General features: G+C 34.4%; 1 protein-coding gene across 2 annotated transcripts in view; it reads right to left on the bottom strand.

Moving 5' to 3' along the window:
* The window catches only part of CSMD1 (CUB and Sushi multiple domains 1), a 1,056,650-nt gene that overhangs the window by 197,194 nt on the left and 840,723 nt on the right, over window positions 1-18,733 (bottom strand). For both annotated transcript variants that reach the window (XM_039715657.1, XM_039715658.1), the window contains exons 22-23: window positions 15,082-15,251; window positions 8,071-8,227 (exon numbers count right to left, since the gene is read on the bottom strand). In XM_039715657.1, the coding sequence (XP_039571591.1) occupies window positions 8,071-8,227; window positions 15,082-15,251 (327 nt within the window). The remainder of the gene's footprint in view (window positions 1-8,070; window positions 8,228-15,081; window positions 15,252-18,733) is intronic.

The raw sequence follows: 18,733 nt of genomic DNA, 5'->3' as shown, positions 1-18,733 counted from the left end.
AATTAAAACAAAATCATAGTTTTGACTCCAAATATTTTTTGAAGAACACAATTTAATAATCATGGACTATTCATCCTGTACTTCTAACACAGCATGCTACTACTGTTCTCTTTCTTGTGTTCCTTCCTCTTTTCAGTTTCATTTTTGCAAGCCCCTTTTTACCAATGCAGTCTCAGGTCTCCACTCCATATACTTGTTCTATTTCTCAGCTAGCCCATCTGGCAATCTTCCTCTCCTATGTTTGTATCCTAGCCTTTTGGTTCCAAAAATCACCTTTCCCTGTGGTACATTTCTTGCCTTCTGTACTCTTTCTTAGGACTCCGTGGTTTGATATTGCATCTTCATTTATTCCAAGCTCCCAATGTATCTATTTATTCCTTTTATCTCTTTTTTTTTCCGTCCTTTCTAGGTCTGGCTATTACATCCCTGGTATTGTAACCAAACAGCTCCATCCTCGCTTTCTCAGGCTACCCACAAGACACAGGATATTGGTTGGTTTACCCCAGCTGGCAGGTAAGCTCCCACCCAGTTGCTCTCACAATTCCCCACAGAGGAATCTGAAGAGAATTAGGAAGACAAAAGCAAGAAAATTAATCAGTCAAGATAAAGACAGTTTAGTAAGTGAAAACAAAACAAAGGAAAAACCCCAAACACCCCAAACCCAAACAAGTGATGCAAACCAAATCACTTATCAACAGTAGCCTGATACCTAGTCAGACCCTTAGCAAGAGTTACTTCAGAAACACTTCCCCAGATTTCAACTGCTAAGCATGACATGACACGATATGTGTCACCATTCAGTTTAGGTCATGTGTGTCCCCTCCCACCTTCTCGCCCACACTGAGTCTACCTGCTGGCATGTCAGAGCAAGTAGCCCTAGAGAAGGCCCTAACACTGTGAAGCACTGCTCAGTATTAGCTGAAGAATCATAGAATCATGGAAATATTAAAGTTGGAAAAGATCTCCAAGATCGTAAGTCCAACTTTAGACCAAACATCACCTTCTCAACTAAACCACAGCATTAATGCCAAGACCAGCTGTTTCTTGAACACTTCAAGGGACAATAACTACATCACCTCCCTGCATAGCCCCTTCCAATTCTTGACAACCTTTTCAATGAAGAAATTCTTTCTGAAAGATGAATTAGCTCGATGTTTTCTTAACTGAAGAAAATTAACTGAATCCCATTCAAACACAATACAGATGGACAAACTGGTCACCTCCATTCTAATCCAGGCCTGTTGAGAAAAAGTATTTTGAAGTACTCATTCATAGGGTAGCATTTGCTCACATGAGTTTATATGGCTAAAGATCTGTATCTCACAAAATCTGGTTAAGATTTGCCTTAAATAGAAAAATGTAAAACATCACTATGACAGCATTTCCATCTACAAAGCATAGGTTAACATAATTTTTTCAAACAGAAGGTTAATGCAGTGCTTATATCCACCTAATAAAATGGTTTTCATTGTTTCTGTCTTAGAGATAAAAAAAATATTTGGCAATTACTCTGTTTACCAGAGTAGCAGCTTCATAGACATCTTTAAATTAAAAGTGAAAACCAAACTCAATTATAAAAACTTTTATAAGACCAATTATTTTTTGTTCATACAAAATTTTGAGGATTTGGGGGAATGGGGAGACTATGTTAATATTGAGTATTTTGGAAGCAGAGGGCAATTTAATTTTCTGGGGGAGGAAGGAGGGAAAAGACTTTGCTGTTGTCATGTTATTAATTAGATATCATAATTCATGTACTCAAGTGAAATTAATATTTTTTTTAAAACTTTTTTTACATTCATTAATTTTTGTTTCTGAAGTTTGCAAGTTTGACTTTCTTTTAGAAAAATTTTTTTCTATGCATGCAATATTCATTTGGGGTTACGTTAATTTGGGGTTAGTCACATAATGGTACTGCTCTTATTAGGACCTATGGCTACGTCATACATGTATCAGTTAACATGTACTAATTATTAATATTTGTCTTTGTTGTCTACATTTTTACTGCAGTGTTTGAAGGTTCTAATTGGAACCGATCTTATATATAGACTAGTTATGGAAAAGAAACTGGAAGAGCTTCTTTTCATTACTGGATTGTTCTGCTAAACTGACATTCTACGCCCTGAGGCATAGCCACTATACTCCTGAATTTGGGAGTGATTGTATGCTAGAATAATTGTCTGACTCTACAGTCTCAGAACATTGTTTTCACTGACATTCTAACCTTTTCAATTACTGTAGAATAAGAAATGAACTAAATTAAAGTTCATGATTCTCTTAAATTAACTATTAAAAATTGTTTCAACAGTTTATGTAAATTTAGACCAACTCAGATTCACCGCCCATGCACTACCTTTCACTGTCTCTTCAAGCAGTAGGGTTAAAGAACAATTAAACCAAAAATCAGAACTAAATCTTTAGTAGCAACAGCATACCATGAATGCTAAACCAGTGCACCATTTCCAAAAGATGCATTTAAAATTTTCTTTCCTTAAACTGAAAAGTATATCTTCAGACCAATGAAGTAAATATTGTAAAACTACTAACTATGCTAAATATAAAGAATCATAAATGCAAATGAAATTATTAAGCCGCAATAAAAAGAAAAAAATTCTATCCATGCACAATCGTAAATCTGTGGTAAATTCTGTGAGTGGAGCACAGCTCAGGGGCCTGAACACTTCTGAAAGAAATTATAGTCATAGAGAATTCTGCTTTCAGAGAAAGAAATGGTTATCATGGACTTGAAATTTGAGGATGTTATCATTAAATTATTATTTGGGCCAACACAACATTAATTTTCAAAAAGACAAATCCTTACTGAGATTTTTTTCCAGCCCTCATTACCATCTAAGCACGGAAGTGAAGGAGAACGTCTAATATCACATCACAAGGAAGTGAAGGATATAAATAAAAAACAACTGCTGAGGAACTAACATGGAATCTCATTTTTAATCTAAAGCAGCAAATAAGGAACAGGTCTGTGTCAGGCCTTCAGATATCTAAAATCTAGTTACAGAGTATGCCACAAATTCGTGAATAATTTTCAGACTTTAAAAAGTCTATAACTAGTTCTTCATGTTTCTGAAACACACAGGAGTCTGTTGAGAGCCAGAATATAGTACAGAGTGGGCCAGTGCAGCCAGGCACATTCCTACAGATTGTATCTGTCAGTACTTCTGGATGGACCCTTCCACTGACCTATTGCAATATATTCTAAGGTTTAATCTGTGGGTAAGTGAAGCTTTTGCTTCTATTATTTCCTGGACAGGACTGGGGAATCATGAAATTGCCATAGAGAGCTAGATAAACTGCTCCTAAAAAAGAAGATGTCTAGATAAGGTCCAACAGCAACTTCATGCTATTTCAGACAGACAACTACCAGTGCAAAGCACATGGTAAAAACTCTCAGGTCTCAGAAGAGTCCAAGGAGCAATTCTACAGTGGTAAAGGCCCTTACATGTAGGAACGTAAAAAGATAAAAGACTTTAAAAAGTGCAAAAAAGCTTTAGAAAGTATACGCAAAGCTAAGAAAGACTGAGAAATGTCTAAACTTTTTTATGTGAAACTAGGAAGTTAAAAATTAAGTGAATATATTTATATTTATCATAAGGAAAAAGAAAGAACAAGAACTTATTGATAGTTCAAGATGTGAGAAATTTTAGATATACGCTTTGTAATGACAGAAAAAGTTTTAATTTTAAATAATTAATTATTGTGTATTGTTTGAAGTTTATAGAAGTTTTTTTATTAATGTTAAACCCACATAAGTCTTTTTCTTATTAGTTAGAGTATAATGACTTTACACCTTTTCTTGTATACCATTGGTTCAAAGAATATGTAGAAAATGGCTTTGCATAAGCTGCCATCTTGTCTCTAATCTAGATTTGCATGGATGTTGTTATTTTCCTGTGTCTCTTGCTTTTTACTTGTATAATAAAGACAGATAATAAATTCTAAGTCTGCAATGAGTCAGGGTCCCATCCCATTTGTGAGACACAGACCGATCCAGCATTACACATCATGAATATATACACCCATCATCAGGCACCATGAAAAGAAATGAGTTTTGAGATTTCCAGATGGTACTGTGAAGGGAAAGAGTGTTTTCTTCTCAAATGTTTGGGAACTTTACTGAGAAAATTGTGCAAGCCCACTACAGTGCCGAGTGATCTGTGATATGTACAAGACCAAACAGAGCGTACAGTAGCAGCATTAGGCAGTACTCAGAGGGTCACAAAACATTTGTATATGACATACATGATAAAGTGTAAAGGTATTATTTTTTGTTTTTCCAAAAGCTAAGAAAAGTGAGACTATGTTCAAGGAAGGAGGATTAAAGAGGAGCAAGGAAGCACTCGTGATACAAGTCAAAGTTCAGTGCATGACGAGTGAAAACATGGTTAAATTTTCTCTTGTGTCAGGACTGTGATAGGGGAGTGGTTAGGCACAGCAGGGAGACTGCCTGTTTGTTATTCAGAAGCTGTACTGAATTGCTCCTTATTTAAAGTTGCAGCCTGTTACTTTTACCAGACAGCTGTGTTTTGCTTTTTCTGCCTGTCACTGTGTGGCATCAATAAGATTTGGGTTTCATATGAATGTCAATTTAATATTAAATGCCATTGACATAACAGCACAAAGCACTGGCATCTTTATATCAGAATGGGCAAATCTTTTAACTGAGCTGTGAACAGAATTAGCTGTGGAAATCCCTGAATCTAATCTTCTCTACCCGACAAAAATTAAAGGTGTCTCAGGAAGATTTAATCAGACAGAGGGGAAAAAGATCCTCTGAATAAGAAAACTGCAGTTATGAAAGAATAACAGACATTTTCTAAAATAAAAAAAAAGCTGTCACATGTGTCAATAAGCACACACTTAAATTTTTACATGCAGATCGCTACTGATGTCCTCTACTCATAGGGAATTAAAGTCATCAAACTTATGCTGCCATTTCCTCAGCACAGAGATTTAAATGTCCACAGCGATTCCCTCTGACAGCAGTGTAGAGATACTGTAAGCAGACACTACCTTATTCTTCCAAACACATTATAAGGAAATGGCTTTATATAAACTTGTTTTATACAAAGTCGGCAAACTGCCATCTTTGTTCTTTTCCTCTGGTAGAGTCATGTTCAGCTATTGCTCAAATTACTATTTCATTGACTCTTACTCCATATATACTTACCCCTCCAATTTCAGACTAAAATATCCTCCATTTTTCTGAAGTTGTTTCCTTAAATAAAATCACTGTAATTTTAGTTTTCACTCAAAATATTTCTTAGTTTTGCAAAACAGTTAACTTGAGAAAGAGTACAGATGTTTTCATGCTCTTTTCTAGTAGAAAAATACCACTACCTATCAGGATAAATCTCTTTTGTTGAAGGCATCTTGTAGTTATAGATCAAAGAATAAGATAACTATAATTTCCAGATTCCAATCAGTATTACCTGAAGCAATTTTCCCTATAATAGATTTAATGAGAAATTTAATCAGATTTCATTTAGAACTTAAATCCTTTATTTCCTTTTAATATCTGCTTATATTCTGATTTCTAGAGTTTGTACCAACACCTTGGATTCTGAGTTTATGAAATTTGGTTTTACTATATTAGTAATGAGATTCTGAAAACAGAGATACAAGTTTCTTTGAAAGCAGAGATACAAGTTTCTTTATCCACATTTCTGTCATCTTGTATCATTAGCTTTTTCCTTTAGTGTACTTTTAAATTTAACATAACCTTCAGAATTCACACCATCAAAAAGGATGGAAAGGTAGTCACACACAAATGAAATAGTACGTTTTCACATTAGTCTTTCTAATAACAACTTGCAATTTTACTTCTAAATTTCAATAGCAATAATAGGAAGAAAAGTACTACAAAGACCAACAATTAAGGGCAGTTGATGATGCCTTGTGGGTAACAAGAACTCAGCAATCACATAGGAAGTAAACTGAATGAATTAACCTGATTTATTAGATCATCACTTCTCCTATCTCCGCCTTATGACATGAATTATTCCATGTCATTCACTCCAGCATAAATTTCTCATTTCCATCAGTGAAACTATACTTTAGCACCTTTTTGATTTGCTTTAGTATTTTTAAAGTATCTGGCATTATAGTTCAATCTGATAAGTGAATAAACTTCAGAGTAATCCTTCAGTTAATTCAGCTGTAAACTATAGCTTTATTAATACAAAAAGATAATTATAATTTTGCATGTCATGTATTTACTGAATGAAAATGGACATATTTGTTTGGCAACTGAATTGTAACTGCACCAAAAAATCAAAATCCAGCAAATAATGAGTATAAACTTCTGGTATAATCTGTCTAATCTCTAAGACATTATTAGGATAGGACTTTCAGAAAAAGAATGTGAGTCAGCACTCCAGCCAGTTTTCAAAGCACTGCAAAAGAATATCTCTTTTGCTTGTATTTTTTACTTGCATTAATTTATGAAAGTTTAAAAATGCCACACTAAAGGGTTTGGAATTAACAGTTACAGTAGAAGGAAATCACCTGCTTAGATGTTCACTGTCTCAAAATTTAGTTTCCTGATAATACACCTAAGAAGTAAAGAATTAGTTTGTATTTAAAACTGGGGATTGTCTCATGTGAGAGAAAGTAGGAAGAAAAGTCATTAGAGATAAGATTTTCAACATGAATGGCTGCAAACTGATTACATATGATAAAATAAATTAGACACTTGGCAACCAAAAAAAAAAAAAGTAAAGTGTTATACAAATACTGGAAAGTAAGTTTTCCTCTCTACCCAGTACCAAAATTACAGTTAGAATATTATGTCAAATGCTGTTTATACACTTCAGAAAATGTGGAAATACTTGGAAGAATAGAAAACAGTTAAAAAACTAAGCAAACAGTTAAAAAATTAAGCAAATAGTCAGGAGAAAAAGCCTTAAGACATGAATTACTGTATCTTATCTTCTGTACCTTACAGAAAAATACGCCACAGGAGAGCGAATCTTAAAGTGCAACAAAATCAAGCAATTGGATGTAGAAATTAGACAAAATTGTATTTTTAAGTAAAATTACATTCATAAACAGTAGATGGAACTGGTTATGGAAGCACGATTTAAAAGGAACTGATTCAAGAACCTTGAAATCAGAGCCCTTAAAATAAGATTGTTTTTAAAATAGATCTTTGTTTCCTTTTCTTCCAAAGGAAAGTTTCTGCAGTTTCTCTAGGTAAATTAGAGTAGATTTCCATAGTCATTTTTCAGTGGTTCTATAAGAAAAAAAATCTAAAAGGTTATTCCACAGCTTGCTCCAAACCAAAGGGAAAACATTAGATGTACTAAACTGAGAAATGGTTCAATTTCTGTGACACACTATGTTGTGGTGCTCTGCTCTGCAAGATTCTACAGCAATTCATGGAAAGTAGTGTTTAAGAAAATAAATTGAAAGAAAATGGAACTTGGAGATTCCTTGAAACCTGGAAAAATATCTCTTTATATGGGTTGGAAACAAACTAGTTATCCCCAAAATTATTCCCCACAAAAAATTAATTTTTTTGCCAGCAAAAATGAATTCATTTAATTGCATATAATCAGTGGGACAAGTGTATTGTTTGTCAGAACTTGATCATTCTGGTCTCCTTCCAGTATACTCCACTCAGTAATCTTTTCTCCTATTTTCTTCTTTCTTCTTTTCTCCTCTTTCCTTCTCTTTTCTTATATTTCCTCGTATTTTCCTCTTGTCTAAGTTTACTGACTGCAGAGATTGAACTTTCCATTTTCCATGACTTTCTGTACATCTTCTGCTACAGTTTAACAACGAATACATTCAACCCACATATGTCTCAACATCACTACTAAATCCTAAGAATAATCATGCTTGTTAAGTTTAAAAAAGTATAAATTTGTTTTCAACAGTGTTTTTAAATTACTAACATCTGCCCAGTCATGTAGACAAGTAAAGCTTGGTCTCTTAACCACCGTACATTCTAAGAAATTACCTTCAACATTCAAAAAGACATCACTACAGCTGAGAAATACACATTTCCCTGCAAAGCAGTCAATCAGATCATATATATGAGCTACTTACTTGTATAAGTCAGCTGAAATCCTTGGTCAGTATCAGATCCATTGGTATTAAACTCTATCCACATATGGTTAGAGGTGCTATTAAGAATAACTCCCATCATGTCCTTTTTGGTGAAGACTCCAAGAGAGCGTGAGGAACTGTCTTTTCCATCATACACCTTGCAGAAATAAGAGCATGAAATTGGACATCAAATCTAAATATTTGAAAGATTTTAATTTATACAATAATTCCAAAGTTAGCAATGTATTGCCAATAGTTTCTCCAAAACCTTAATGTGTCTATTTTGAGAAGTACAACTGTATACCTCTCAATACCCCTGGGTCATACAATTCAGGGAAATCTTAAATCCCCCTTCAAGTGTTTTATAGTCATTTGCCTTTTTGGTTTCATGAGCTCATCTTGAGAGAAATTAATATTTATATGCAATTCTATCTTCTGAGGTTTGGTAAACTCAGATTGTTTTCTGGATTATTCACAAAGGCCAAGAGAATTATAAACTCTGAAATCATCACTGAAGATAAACCCTTACAGACTACTCTGTTCTCTCCTGCCTGGATATATCAACAGCAAAAATGACATTTTAAGTCAATCTGTCATCTTTTATCTCAGGCTCTAAGCCTGCAGCAATTTTGGTTTACTGTTGGATTTAACAAAGACTGATAAGTTCTCAAAAATATATGTGAGTCTATTTCCAAACTAATTGTAGAGATGTTCTTATTTGCCATGTTACTTTAGTGAAAACCTTGAATAGTATCAACATATGTACTTTTTCAAATCCTAAAATTCTAAAGAATGCACTTCTGACTGTTCACAAACACAGGAGAAATACAAACTCTTGCCAAGGAGATTTTTTTTAACCTTATTACAAAACCTTGAAAGCCAGAAAATGCAAAAATAGCCTTCTGTAGTTTTGTTTTGTTTATTTGTTTGTTTTCTCAAGATGAACTTAAAAAGCTAATTCCTTCTTTAAATTAAGTAGATCTCCTCTACTTTCTCACAGAAAAATAAAATAAAATGTGTAAATACACACCATACATGAAATGTCATGTCAATACTTATACAATAGCAAGAAATTGATTTGAGCATCTGGTTTCTGATACGAAGTGAAAAATAATTTGCTCTTATCTTATATGTCCTAGAGTGACTAGAGACAACCAGCTAAAAGCTACTATTACATTAAATATTTCAAGCAGTGGATCTTCATCCTTCCACTAGCAGACCTTGTGATATAATGTGTGTTTATACTGATTCCAGGGAGAAGCAGGAGTGACACATTTAACAATCTAAATTGCTACATCTGGGTCACAGGCAATTCTTCCTATTTGAATACCCAGTTAGATCTATTAACAAAATACAGAAAAGCTTCTTTTGAGATGATAGACCATTGCAGCATTTGTAGGTGAGGACCAAAATTAAAAGCAGTTCTATTTTTTCTGTGGAGAAAATACCAGCGTGCCATCCATAGGTAAATGTCTTGAAAGTATCATATTCATCTCAAATGACATTAACAAAATAAAATACTAAAAACAACATGCATAAAGATTTTTTAGGAAAAAAACATGTTTACTTTTATAAACCTACATAGATATAAATAATTACCCACTCTAAAGGAAACTTTTGAAAAACAATATATTGTGCTAGCAATTAATAGAAGAATACATTCCATCTTTATTATTGATGCAGAGATTGTCTTATACCAAGGCATACAGATGAGATTCTCAGAAGATACAACTCATTTTATGTAAGGTGCATGCAAGTGGTTGCACATACTTCAGGTCCACTTTTCTTGGAAGAAATATAACTTTAAGCTATGATAAGAGTATTTGAAAAATTACTTGCAAGCTTCTAACCATTGTCTTGGGACGGAACTACTGATAAATTTAATGGACAGATTATGCTTTATTTATTAGAGCTGGAATCTATGGTACAAAGTAAAGAAACATTTGTTCTCCATAAGAATTATTTCCATGGATATATTACACTTGATCTGGAAGATAATACTTGAAATGGAATGTTCTAATAATTGTTATTATTTAAAAATTCTTTAATAATTTTCATTAATTAAAAATGCTGCCTATGTTTAAAAAATAGTTTTATTCATCTATAAAACAAAACAAACAAACAAACAAATTGAAAACCCCAGAGCTAAAGGTTACAGACATATTGTTTCAACAGTGTTCTACCTCACTGACTGTTAGAGATACTCTTCCTATCTGAGGACTAACCAGTTAAGTAATAGAATCCCTCAAGATTAATTCAGACCCAAATGAAAAGTGTTTCATGGAATAAAAATTAGATATGAGAGATTCTGTGAAAACAGCTGTATAAAAAATCCCCGACAAATTAAAGAAAAAAACCAAAACAAACCAAAAAAAACCCAACAAAACAACAACAAAAAGGCTGGTAAAATTTTTGGTGACACTTGTCCATCTGTTGTTCACATTACAGACATAAGCAAGTACTTATGCAGCAAGTGAAACATCATTAGTGAACAAATACGTGCACTTAATTTCCCTTATCTACACTGAAAAGTTGGTTGAACCATCCTAGGAAAGAAAATGCCTTTTTACCATTGCTTGTGATGCTAATTAATGTGGGCCAAGGATCACTCCCAATAGACAGCTTGTGTACAACCAGTGTGTCATGTCGTATGCCACTGATTCCAGAGGTACAGAATACATTTAATAAATTAATCTAGATTATTTATCACTATACATTCACATTTAGTACATACATTTAACTTATTTAGGAGAACCATTTGAAATACAATTCACATGCTGCAATTACAATTTTCTCATTCATGAAGAAAAAAAGAAGTTCTATTTGGCAAAAGAGATGAAAATCAGAATATTACATTCTGCTTTTCCTCTTAACTTTGACAAATTCACTGCAATTGCATTATAAAAATTCTGACATAAGTATCCACTTTAAAGAACTATGAAACTTCAAGTGGCAGTTAAAACAGGGAGAACCAGGAGGATGAAGTGTTAGTGAGTGAGAAAGGATTAAGCTCTAAAATAAAGAGATAATCCAAGTATTCACTTTTGTCATGTGTACTTCAAAATGGTGAAACTGTTTCCATTACTTTACTTGAATTGAAATTTCTATCCATTAATTCAAGTTCAAATTTTGTCACAGCTACAGAACATTTGCTCACAAATTACAGACATTTACCTGCACGCATTCTTCTTGAAAGCAATAGGTTTGACCCTTCCTCACGCACTCGTTTTATTGATGCCAGAAATACTCTTGCAAATTATATGCCATTCTATACACTCTACAGCCTCAATACCTAGCCTCAATATTCCCACTTGAATACTGAGCTGATATATAGAGCTGCAGATTAATTTATATTTTCAAAGCAAGTAAGTAGTGATAGCGTAGGAGTCAAGTCACCACAACTTGATTGTCTACACAGTATCTATTGTCAGTGCATCCCTGGAACACATTTAATGCAGACTTACTAACACTTTCACAAATCTTCCTGAGAAAGAGTAAGTGCAGGAGCTGCATGGGCCAGGGACTGTTTGTGAGACACAGTTCCAGTGAGCTACCTTATTGTGCAAGATGCAAGAATTTAACATTAGAGGTGTAGTCAAACTGCAGAAGCTGGTCTAGGGGGCAGTGGGGATGATCACAGCGTTGCTTGGAGCGGTGTTTTGGATTAATTTAGTCAAAGTATTCAGGGATGCCTCTTTTTCCCTAATTTTGAGGAACTGAAAGTGTGTGTTTTTCTTACTGGGGTTAAAAAAATGCAGACAAAAGAACAGAACAGCACTACAGTTATTCATGAGGAGAAATGTTCCAATAACAGTGCTAATGTATCTGCACCTGCTGTGGGAATGTACAACACTCACTTAAAGGAGAACGAAATGCTGGCTAGAGTTTCTTGATGTTTCTTGAAGTAAAAAGAAATTACTTACAACTGCAGAAATTTTATAACTTCAGAGATTTTATAAAATCATTCTAAAGGGACACACTTTTAAAATATTCCTTGGAAGCTGGGCAGGCAAGGCCTGTATAGTTTGCTGACATTGGTAACATTCTGAAATCTTTTCACTACATCCTCCTGGAGTTCAAAGAGACCTTACCTCAAACATTAAACTTAACAGTAATATTATATGCTTTGTCTGACACTCCTGGTGAGCTGATCTTGGGATTGTTATAGATGAGTAATGAGATGATTGGCTCCCACAATTAAGGGGTGATCATTATGTTAAGAGAAGTTTTCTAAATGTATAGTTATGTAAATGGATAGTTATGTCATATGTCCTCCCCTTTGCACTGTTATCACAGTATGGCCTTGGTAGTTGGGGCATTTGGGGAGGGCTGGCTTGTTATTGGCTCCCACAATTAAGGGGTGATCATTATGTTAAGAGAAGTTTTCTAAATGTATAGTTATGTAAATGGATAGTTATGTCATATGTCCTCCCCTTTGCACTGTTATCACACTATGGCCCTAGTTGGGGCATTTGGGGAGGGCTGGCTTGTTACTATGGTAACACCTGACCTCCAGTCAAGACATAAGAAAGTGATCTGCACCACTAGACAGAGCATCTATTTTGAAGACAAGCACGTGGCAAATAGTCACAGGGGATCCCAGTGCTATAATTTTTCCTTATTTCATCCTTTTGTTGTATTTTTTGTTAAGGTTTAATAAACCTTTAAAATTTTAAAAGTGAGCAGTCATTTCTCACAGGATTATTACATTATTATTACAGGCTTTTATTGGCCCACTTTATCACGCACTTCTGTGCAGTATTTTTTGCCCTTCTTTAGCTACCTTTCCTTGAGGTGCCCCCGCCCTGGCTGTGTCTCAGCCACACCCTGTGGTATGCAGTTGTATCCATCTGGAACTGGCTGTGTCTGACTGGAACTGGCTGTGTCTGGCTGGAACCAGCTGTGTCTGACTGGAACCAGCTGTGTCCGGCTGGAACCAGCTGTGTCTCCCCTCACGGAGCCAACGCTGCTGCCGGGGATGGGCACTCACAGCCAATGCAACATTATGCACGCGCAGATATTTCTTTTAAAATAGAGTGAGATACTGAGCTGGGAAAATGCCCTATATTTCAGCACAAGGTTTATAAATATCCTTAAGCTTAGTGCATCCCTTGCAAGCTGCTAGCAAGGCAATGTTGCAGCTTCCTTGTGTGCAGCACAAGATAGAAGGCTGGGGTTTGTAACACATTTTGCTCATATTTTGGGTGCAGATAAGAAAGAAAGCAAGCTTTAAAGTCCATAGCTCTGCCAACATGCTGATTCCAATGGAAATATGTGAAAGGACATCCTGGCATGGGAACAGAGAGGAAGTAGAATTTATTTTCATAAATGCAGGTAACAGAGAGACCTTAATTGGTGGAAGAGAGCTTAATTGTATAAATGGAAGCTGTGCTGTGGCAACTGCCTCAAAACCAGAGAACAGTCCTTGCAGTTCAGACATCACCACAATTTTGCCTTTGCTTCCTTTGGATCCCCTGAAGTATTGTGTTAAAAGTATTGTGTTCTTTTCTATAAAAGAAAGTATCTAACAGGTTGCTCAGAACAGCTTTGTCTTAGGCAAATCTTTCTTGTATCTCTGGCGAATATCGCTAAGTATGCTGAGCATTACTCATGAGATGTTCTGAATGATAACTGAGTTTCTTGAATGTTTCTTTAGGGTTTTCTAAGGGATTTTTTGTTGTAGAGTTTTAAGCAGTTTATTAAATTATTTACAAACCATGTATCTGCAAAGCTTCTGGGACTTCTGGGAGACTTATATACCACATTCTAGAAACTCAGTGGGCAATTAAGTTCCTTCTTCCCTGCTGCATCTCTTCAGACCAAAAATACTTTTGGGTATCTGCACTGTCAGACCATGGATAATTGGAGGAAAAGACCATTATATTTTGTCCACCTACTCAATTCCCTTTGGTCTAAAAGCAAAACCAAGGTCTTGCACTGTTTTATACATGGTAGCATTTATTATCAATGTTTTCGTGGGTAAAGACAGAGAAATGCTGTTCTTTTGATTGCAACTTTCTAATCTATAAATTAAAGTATAAGTTTGGCTTATTTCATGGTCAAATGAAGTACTTGTTGAAAAGAATAGATATAATAACAAATACATAAATGTGTATATTAAAATGAAGACTTTTTTTCCTCTCTACCTTCATCCTATCTGTAAATGCCTTGTTTTTTGCAGGAAATTAATTGTCACACTTAATTACGTAAGGAAGCTCTTAAGATGATGAAATGGATAAAAATATAGCCACCAATATCTGATCCATAACAATTATATCTTTAAACTCCTTGTGAGAAGCACTCAGTGCAAATTAAAAAATTTAAGAGACATAAATTTCTAACATGTTAAATGGGTTGCTGGGAAATATCCAGAAAGGAAATTGCTAACTAAATTTGAATACTTTGTGATTTTAAGTATCAATTAACTGAAAATTTGGGCACATAAAATTGAAATACTAATTTAATGTATGGTCAAAACTTCAGATGAATATTAGGATTTTCAGTGTATACAAGAATGTAACAGCTACTATTAGGAAAAAGCAACTTATTACCATGCTGTAAAAAAGTACATGCTCAAAATTTATATATATTTAGATTGTGTTGCAAGTGTTCCCTGCAATGTAAAAGAATGAAAGCTTCTATAACTACAGTTTTAGTCAATATTGCAATGTTATTTTACATTTAGGGAAAATAACAAAAATCCCTGTGCTACACTTACAAATATTGTGTAAAGAGAAAAAAATACTAGATATTCAAAATCCAAGTTCAAATTTTAGGTGTCCTTTTAAGATTTAAACCACTGTAAACAGTCTAATACTTCTGGAAATGTAATTGAAATCATAATGTCTCCAATAGTTTCTTTGAATCTAGTATAAATCATTGAATCTCATATAAAGTCAGTGACGCTATCCACCTATTGAATAGGAAAAGAGAGATAATTGCCATTGGAAACAGATTTATTCATGCAATGTGAATATTTAGCATAGAAAATGAAATAATTTTTCTTATTACCTTAACAATATCTCCCTCATGCAGCTGAAAGCTCCTGGCTCTAAGATGAATCCCTTTTCCAGCCTCAGTTTCAATTTTATAGATACATTCATGGTTGTTGTCATAATTAGATGGAAAATTTGGAGACAATAATGTTCCTTCATTTCCAGAGACAGTTGCTCCACATTCAGCTAAAGAAAACAGACACATTAAAACAAAAGAAGTGAATTATCCAATTCAAGAAGATATTAGTTATTAGCAATAATATTTAGACTCTATGAAATCTCTAACAGGCTATCTAGGAAAAGTATATTTCTATCAGGTTTCATCTGTAGGACTACCTCCTAGAAACCCTATCAAAGTTACCATCTCCTGCATTTCACTGGGTCTGTTTATTATGTGCACTGACGTGCTTTTACCTTCAATTTATCCCCTACTTCTCCAATCAGACTAATCAATAAAGCAGGTTACCCTGGATACCATAAAAATTGAATGCTTTATTGAAATATAGTCATTGTGGTAACATTTCAAATAAACATAATATTGACTTTACCTCTGTATTCAAGCTTTACAGTTAAGTATTTAAAAAAAGCAGACAATAAGCTGCCAAAAAAAACCCCAAACAAACAAAAAAAACCCCAAAAAACTAAAAAACATTCTGGTACTAAATCAAGAGAACTCAAATATGTTTTTCTCTAGCTGGAATAAAACTTAAAAAAACAAACAAACAAACAAAAAAAACCAAAACAAAAACAAACAAAAAAAAAACAACCCCAAAAAAAAACAACCAACATTTATTGAAATCAGTCAGTAACAAGGAGACAGATCCTTTCCTTTCTGGGTAAAGAGTAGGTGAGTTGTTTTCACAGCCATCTGTAGTAAGCACCTACTGACACTTTCATTAGACATTTCTTCTTGTAGTTCCCCAATAAAGAAAATAATAAAGAGTAGGAGGAGTGGTATGTTCCAGACCATGGACTCAGTTTGAATTTTGAACAAAGACTAATAAAATTATGCCAAATATGCAACATAAATTCCACCACATAGATGAAAACATCTAAACAGACAGGAAATAATATTGGTGTACTGTTCAAACAGATGTTAAAACCATTTAAAAATTACCTAAAAACACCTTATAAAATCCCACAGTAATATTACCATAGCAGCTATTAATCTTCGGCTTCTTTTTAGGTGTATGAAATTGATATTGATATATGATTTTTCAGTCTAGGGATAAAATACCCTGTGTATTTTTGACCTAAACATCATTAGACCTCTTTCAGTGTTTTGTAAAAACAAAACAATAAATAACTTATAATTGTAAAATAACAGATATGCCCTATCAAAGAAGGGGTACGTTTAAAAAAAAAAAAATCTGTATTTTTTCTAAAAATGTTTAATAGAATTTTAGGGGTTTTAGGATGGTCAGACATTTATTTTAGAAGAATTCAAGAAGAAATGTATGATTTATATTTGCAAATAAGCAGTCTAAATATTTTGGTTTTACATTTCTGAGGCTTCACAGATACCAAATTTATGTCCCTCTTCCTTTTGAAAAGTATAAAAAAGTGTATTTTTTTACTTCCTCCCTACAATTAATCTGAAGAAAGAAAGAGTAAGGAGAAGAAAGAGAGGAAAGCAGGGATGGATGGCAGGAAGGGGAAAGGAGGGAAGTTAGGATGAAAAGGGGAACAAGGAAAGAGGGAATGAGACAATTACGATTTTACATGGAACCCTATTTTTAGTCTGCATTTGGGATCTTCTTAGGCAAAATTAAAAAGGAAATCACCAATAAACTGGTTCAGGACCTTTATCTAGCATGTTAAGTTAGAGTTCATTCACTGTTTTAATGTAGAGCTTTATATTCTCCCCTTCCTTGGCTTTGGTTTTGAGCTACATTATATTTAACAGGCAGAAGGTTGTTGGAGAATAAGAACCCTTACCATCAAACTTCAGACAGATGAATTCTTTCCTTGTTGGAGAATGTAGGATGCATAAACATGTTTAAAGTCACCTTACATTGTCTAAATATTTCAAAGAACTGTAGTACACTGAGAAACTAGATTTTTATTTTGATACTTCTTTGGTAACACATGTCAAGTGTGTGATACTTATTACACATGGGTCCATATAAATGTCTCTCTGTACCTGTTGGTGTGTACATATCCATATGTAGTTATTTTTGTCTTGGATTTTAGGAAGAAGGTGCGACTGATTACGTTTATAAAATGTAATTCAAAGCAATGCCAAAATTAATGCCACATGAATGTAAAACACTTACAACACCAGTACTCTACACAAGCCTTCTTCAAACAAGTGTTTGCCTAGATGCATGCAAAAAACCAGTGGTCCCTTAGGCTCCATCAGTATCTTATCTACCTCCTTTAAAGAGCTAGAAATACACAAGTGCAATGTTGAAGAGAAAAAAGTATGGAAGCAAAGGAAGTTTTCTTACTTAATGTTCATGCAATATTCTATGATGTGTTTCAGTGAGTGACTGTAAACCACTAAGACATACGCAGTTATAGAGAAAGTATAGAATGAGCTTTCCAAAATCTAGAATTTGACACATTTCTTGCTCCAATAATCTATGTTCCAAGGTTCAAAGCCATGGTAATTTTAGATCTGTGAATAAAAGTACTGACATATAAGACAAGGGATAATTAGAGTTACAAACTAAAGACAAAATACGACTAATCTTCTAAAATATGCTACTTTCTGAAAGAAGCAGATGTATTCTAACATGAGCGATTATTTACTAAACTTTAATTACGTGGCAAAGTTCTCTGAACTCAAGTTGGCACTTATATTCCTCCAACCCATGCTATAAAACCATATTCATGCTACCCCTTTTCAAATTCCTTGCAAATATCTGACAGCTATGCAGTTTCATCAGGCCACATCATTCCTTCATTATCATGACAAAGGCTTGCTCATGTCATCGGCCTAGTCAAGTTTCCTACCTCATCTTGTGTCAGTCAGCAAATCACTAACACAGAGCCCAGAAGGAGGCTTTCAAAGGAAGTTAAGCCTTTCTTTGTAACTTCCCTTCCTCAATATATACAAAGCCTGTCACAGCTCAGGTTGAAGTTTTCTAGCTTTATTTTGCTAATTTTAGGATATCAAGTCAAAGACATGTTTAATTAGCTCCCCCAATGTCGTGGCCTGGAGATTCAGGTGACTTTTTTCAAAGAAATGTTGTCCTCATTAATGGAAAAATTCTGGTTTTCTCCAGACTGCTGAAGCTTCTAAGTGTGCTAATAACTGAAATCTCTGCTATTTGTGACCAATGCCCAGATATACAGCAGACCTTATGCTCCAAGGACTTCAATTGACCATTTTTCTAACTGTCCCTGCACACTGCAGTGCAGAACTGCATGACCATGCTTCCCATAATTATGTACTACAAACTCAATGAAATGCAATACGGAGTCTGGCCTTGGCAGCAGGAAAAGTTTAAGCAGTCAAAGGCATGTCTCCCCTTCAAGGCCCTAATATTTTACTGAGTGGTATGGGAAAAGCCATGTTTTTTCTTTAAAAATATTTACACTAGCTGATACCGCTGCTACTTTTTTATATTGTAATTAACACATGCAGCCAGGATGTGTGACACCTAAATTCAATTCACTTTGCCTCTGGGGATTTGAACATGCATCTCCTATGACTTCTGCCT

The sequence above is a fragment of the Passer montanus genome, unplaced genomic scaffold, assembly GCF_014805655.1.
Source record: "Passer montanus isolate IOZ18808 unplaced genomic scaffold, ASM1480565v1 scaffold34, whole genome shotgun sequence".
NCBI classification, from domain to species: Eukaryota; Metazoa; Chordata; class Aves; order Passeriformes; family Passeridae; genus Passer; species Passer montanus.
Note: the sequence above shows the minus strand (reverse complement) of the source record. Positions and strands in the feature narration are given on the sequence as shown.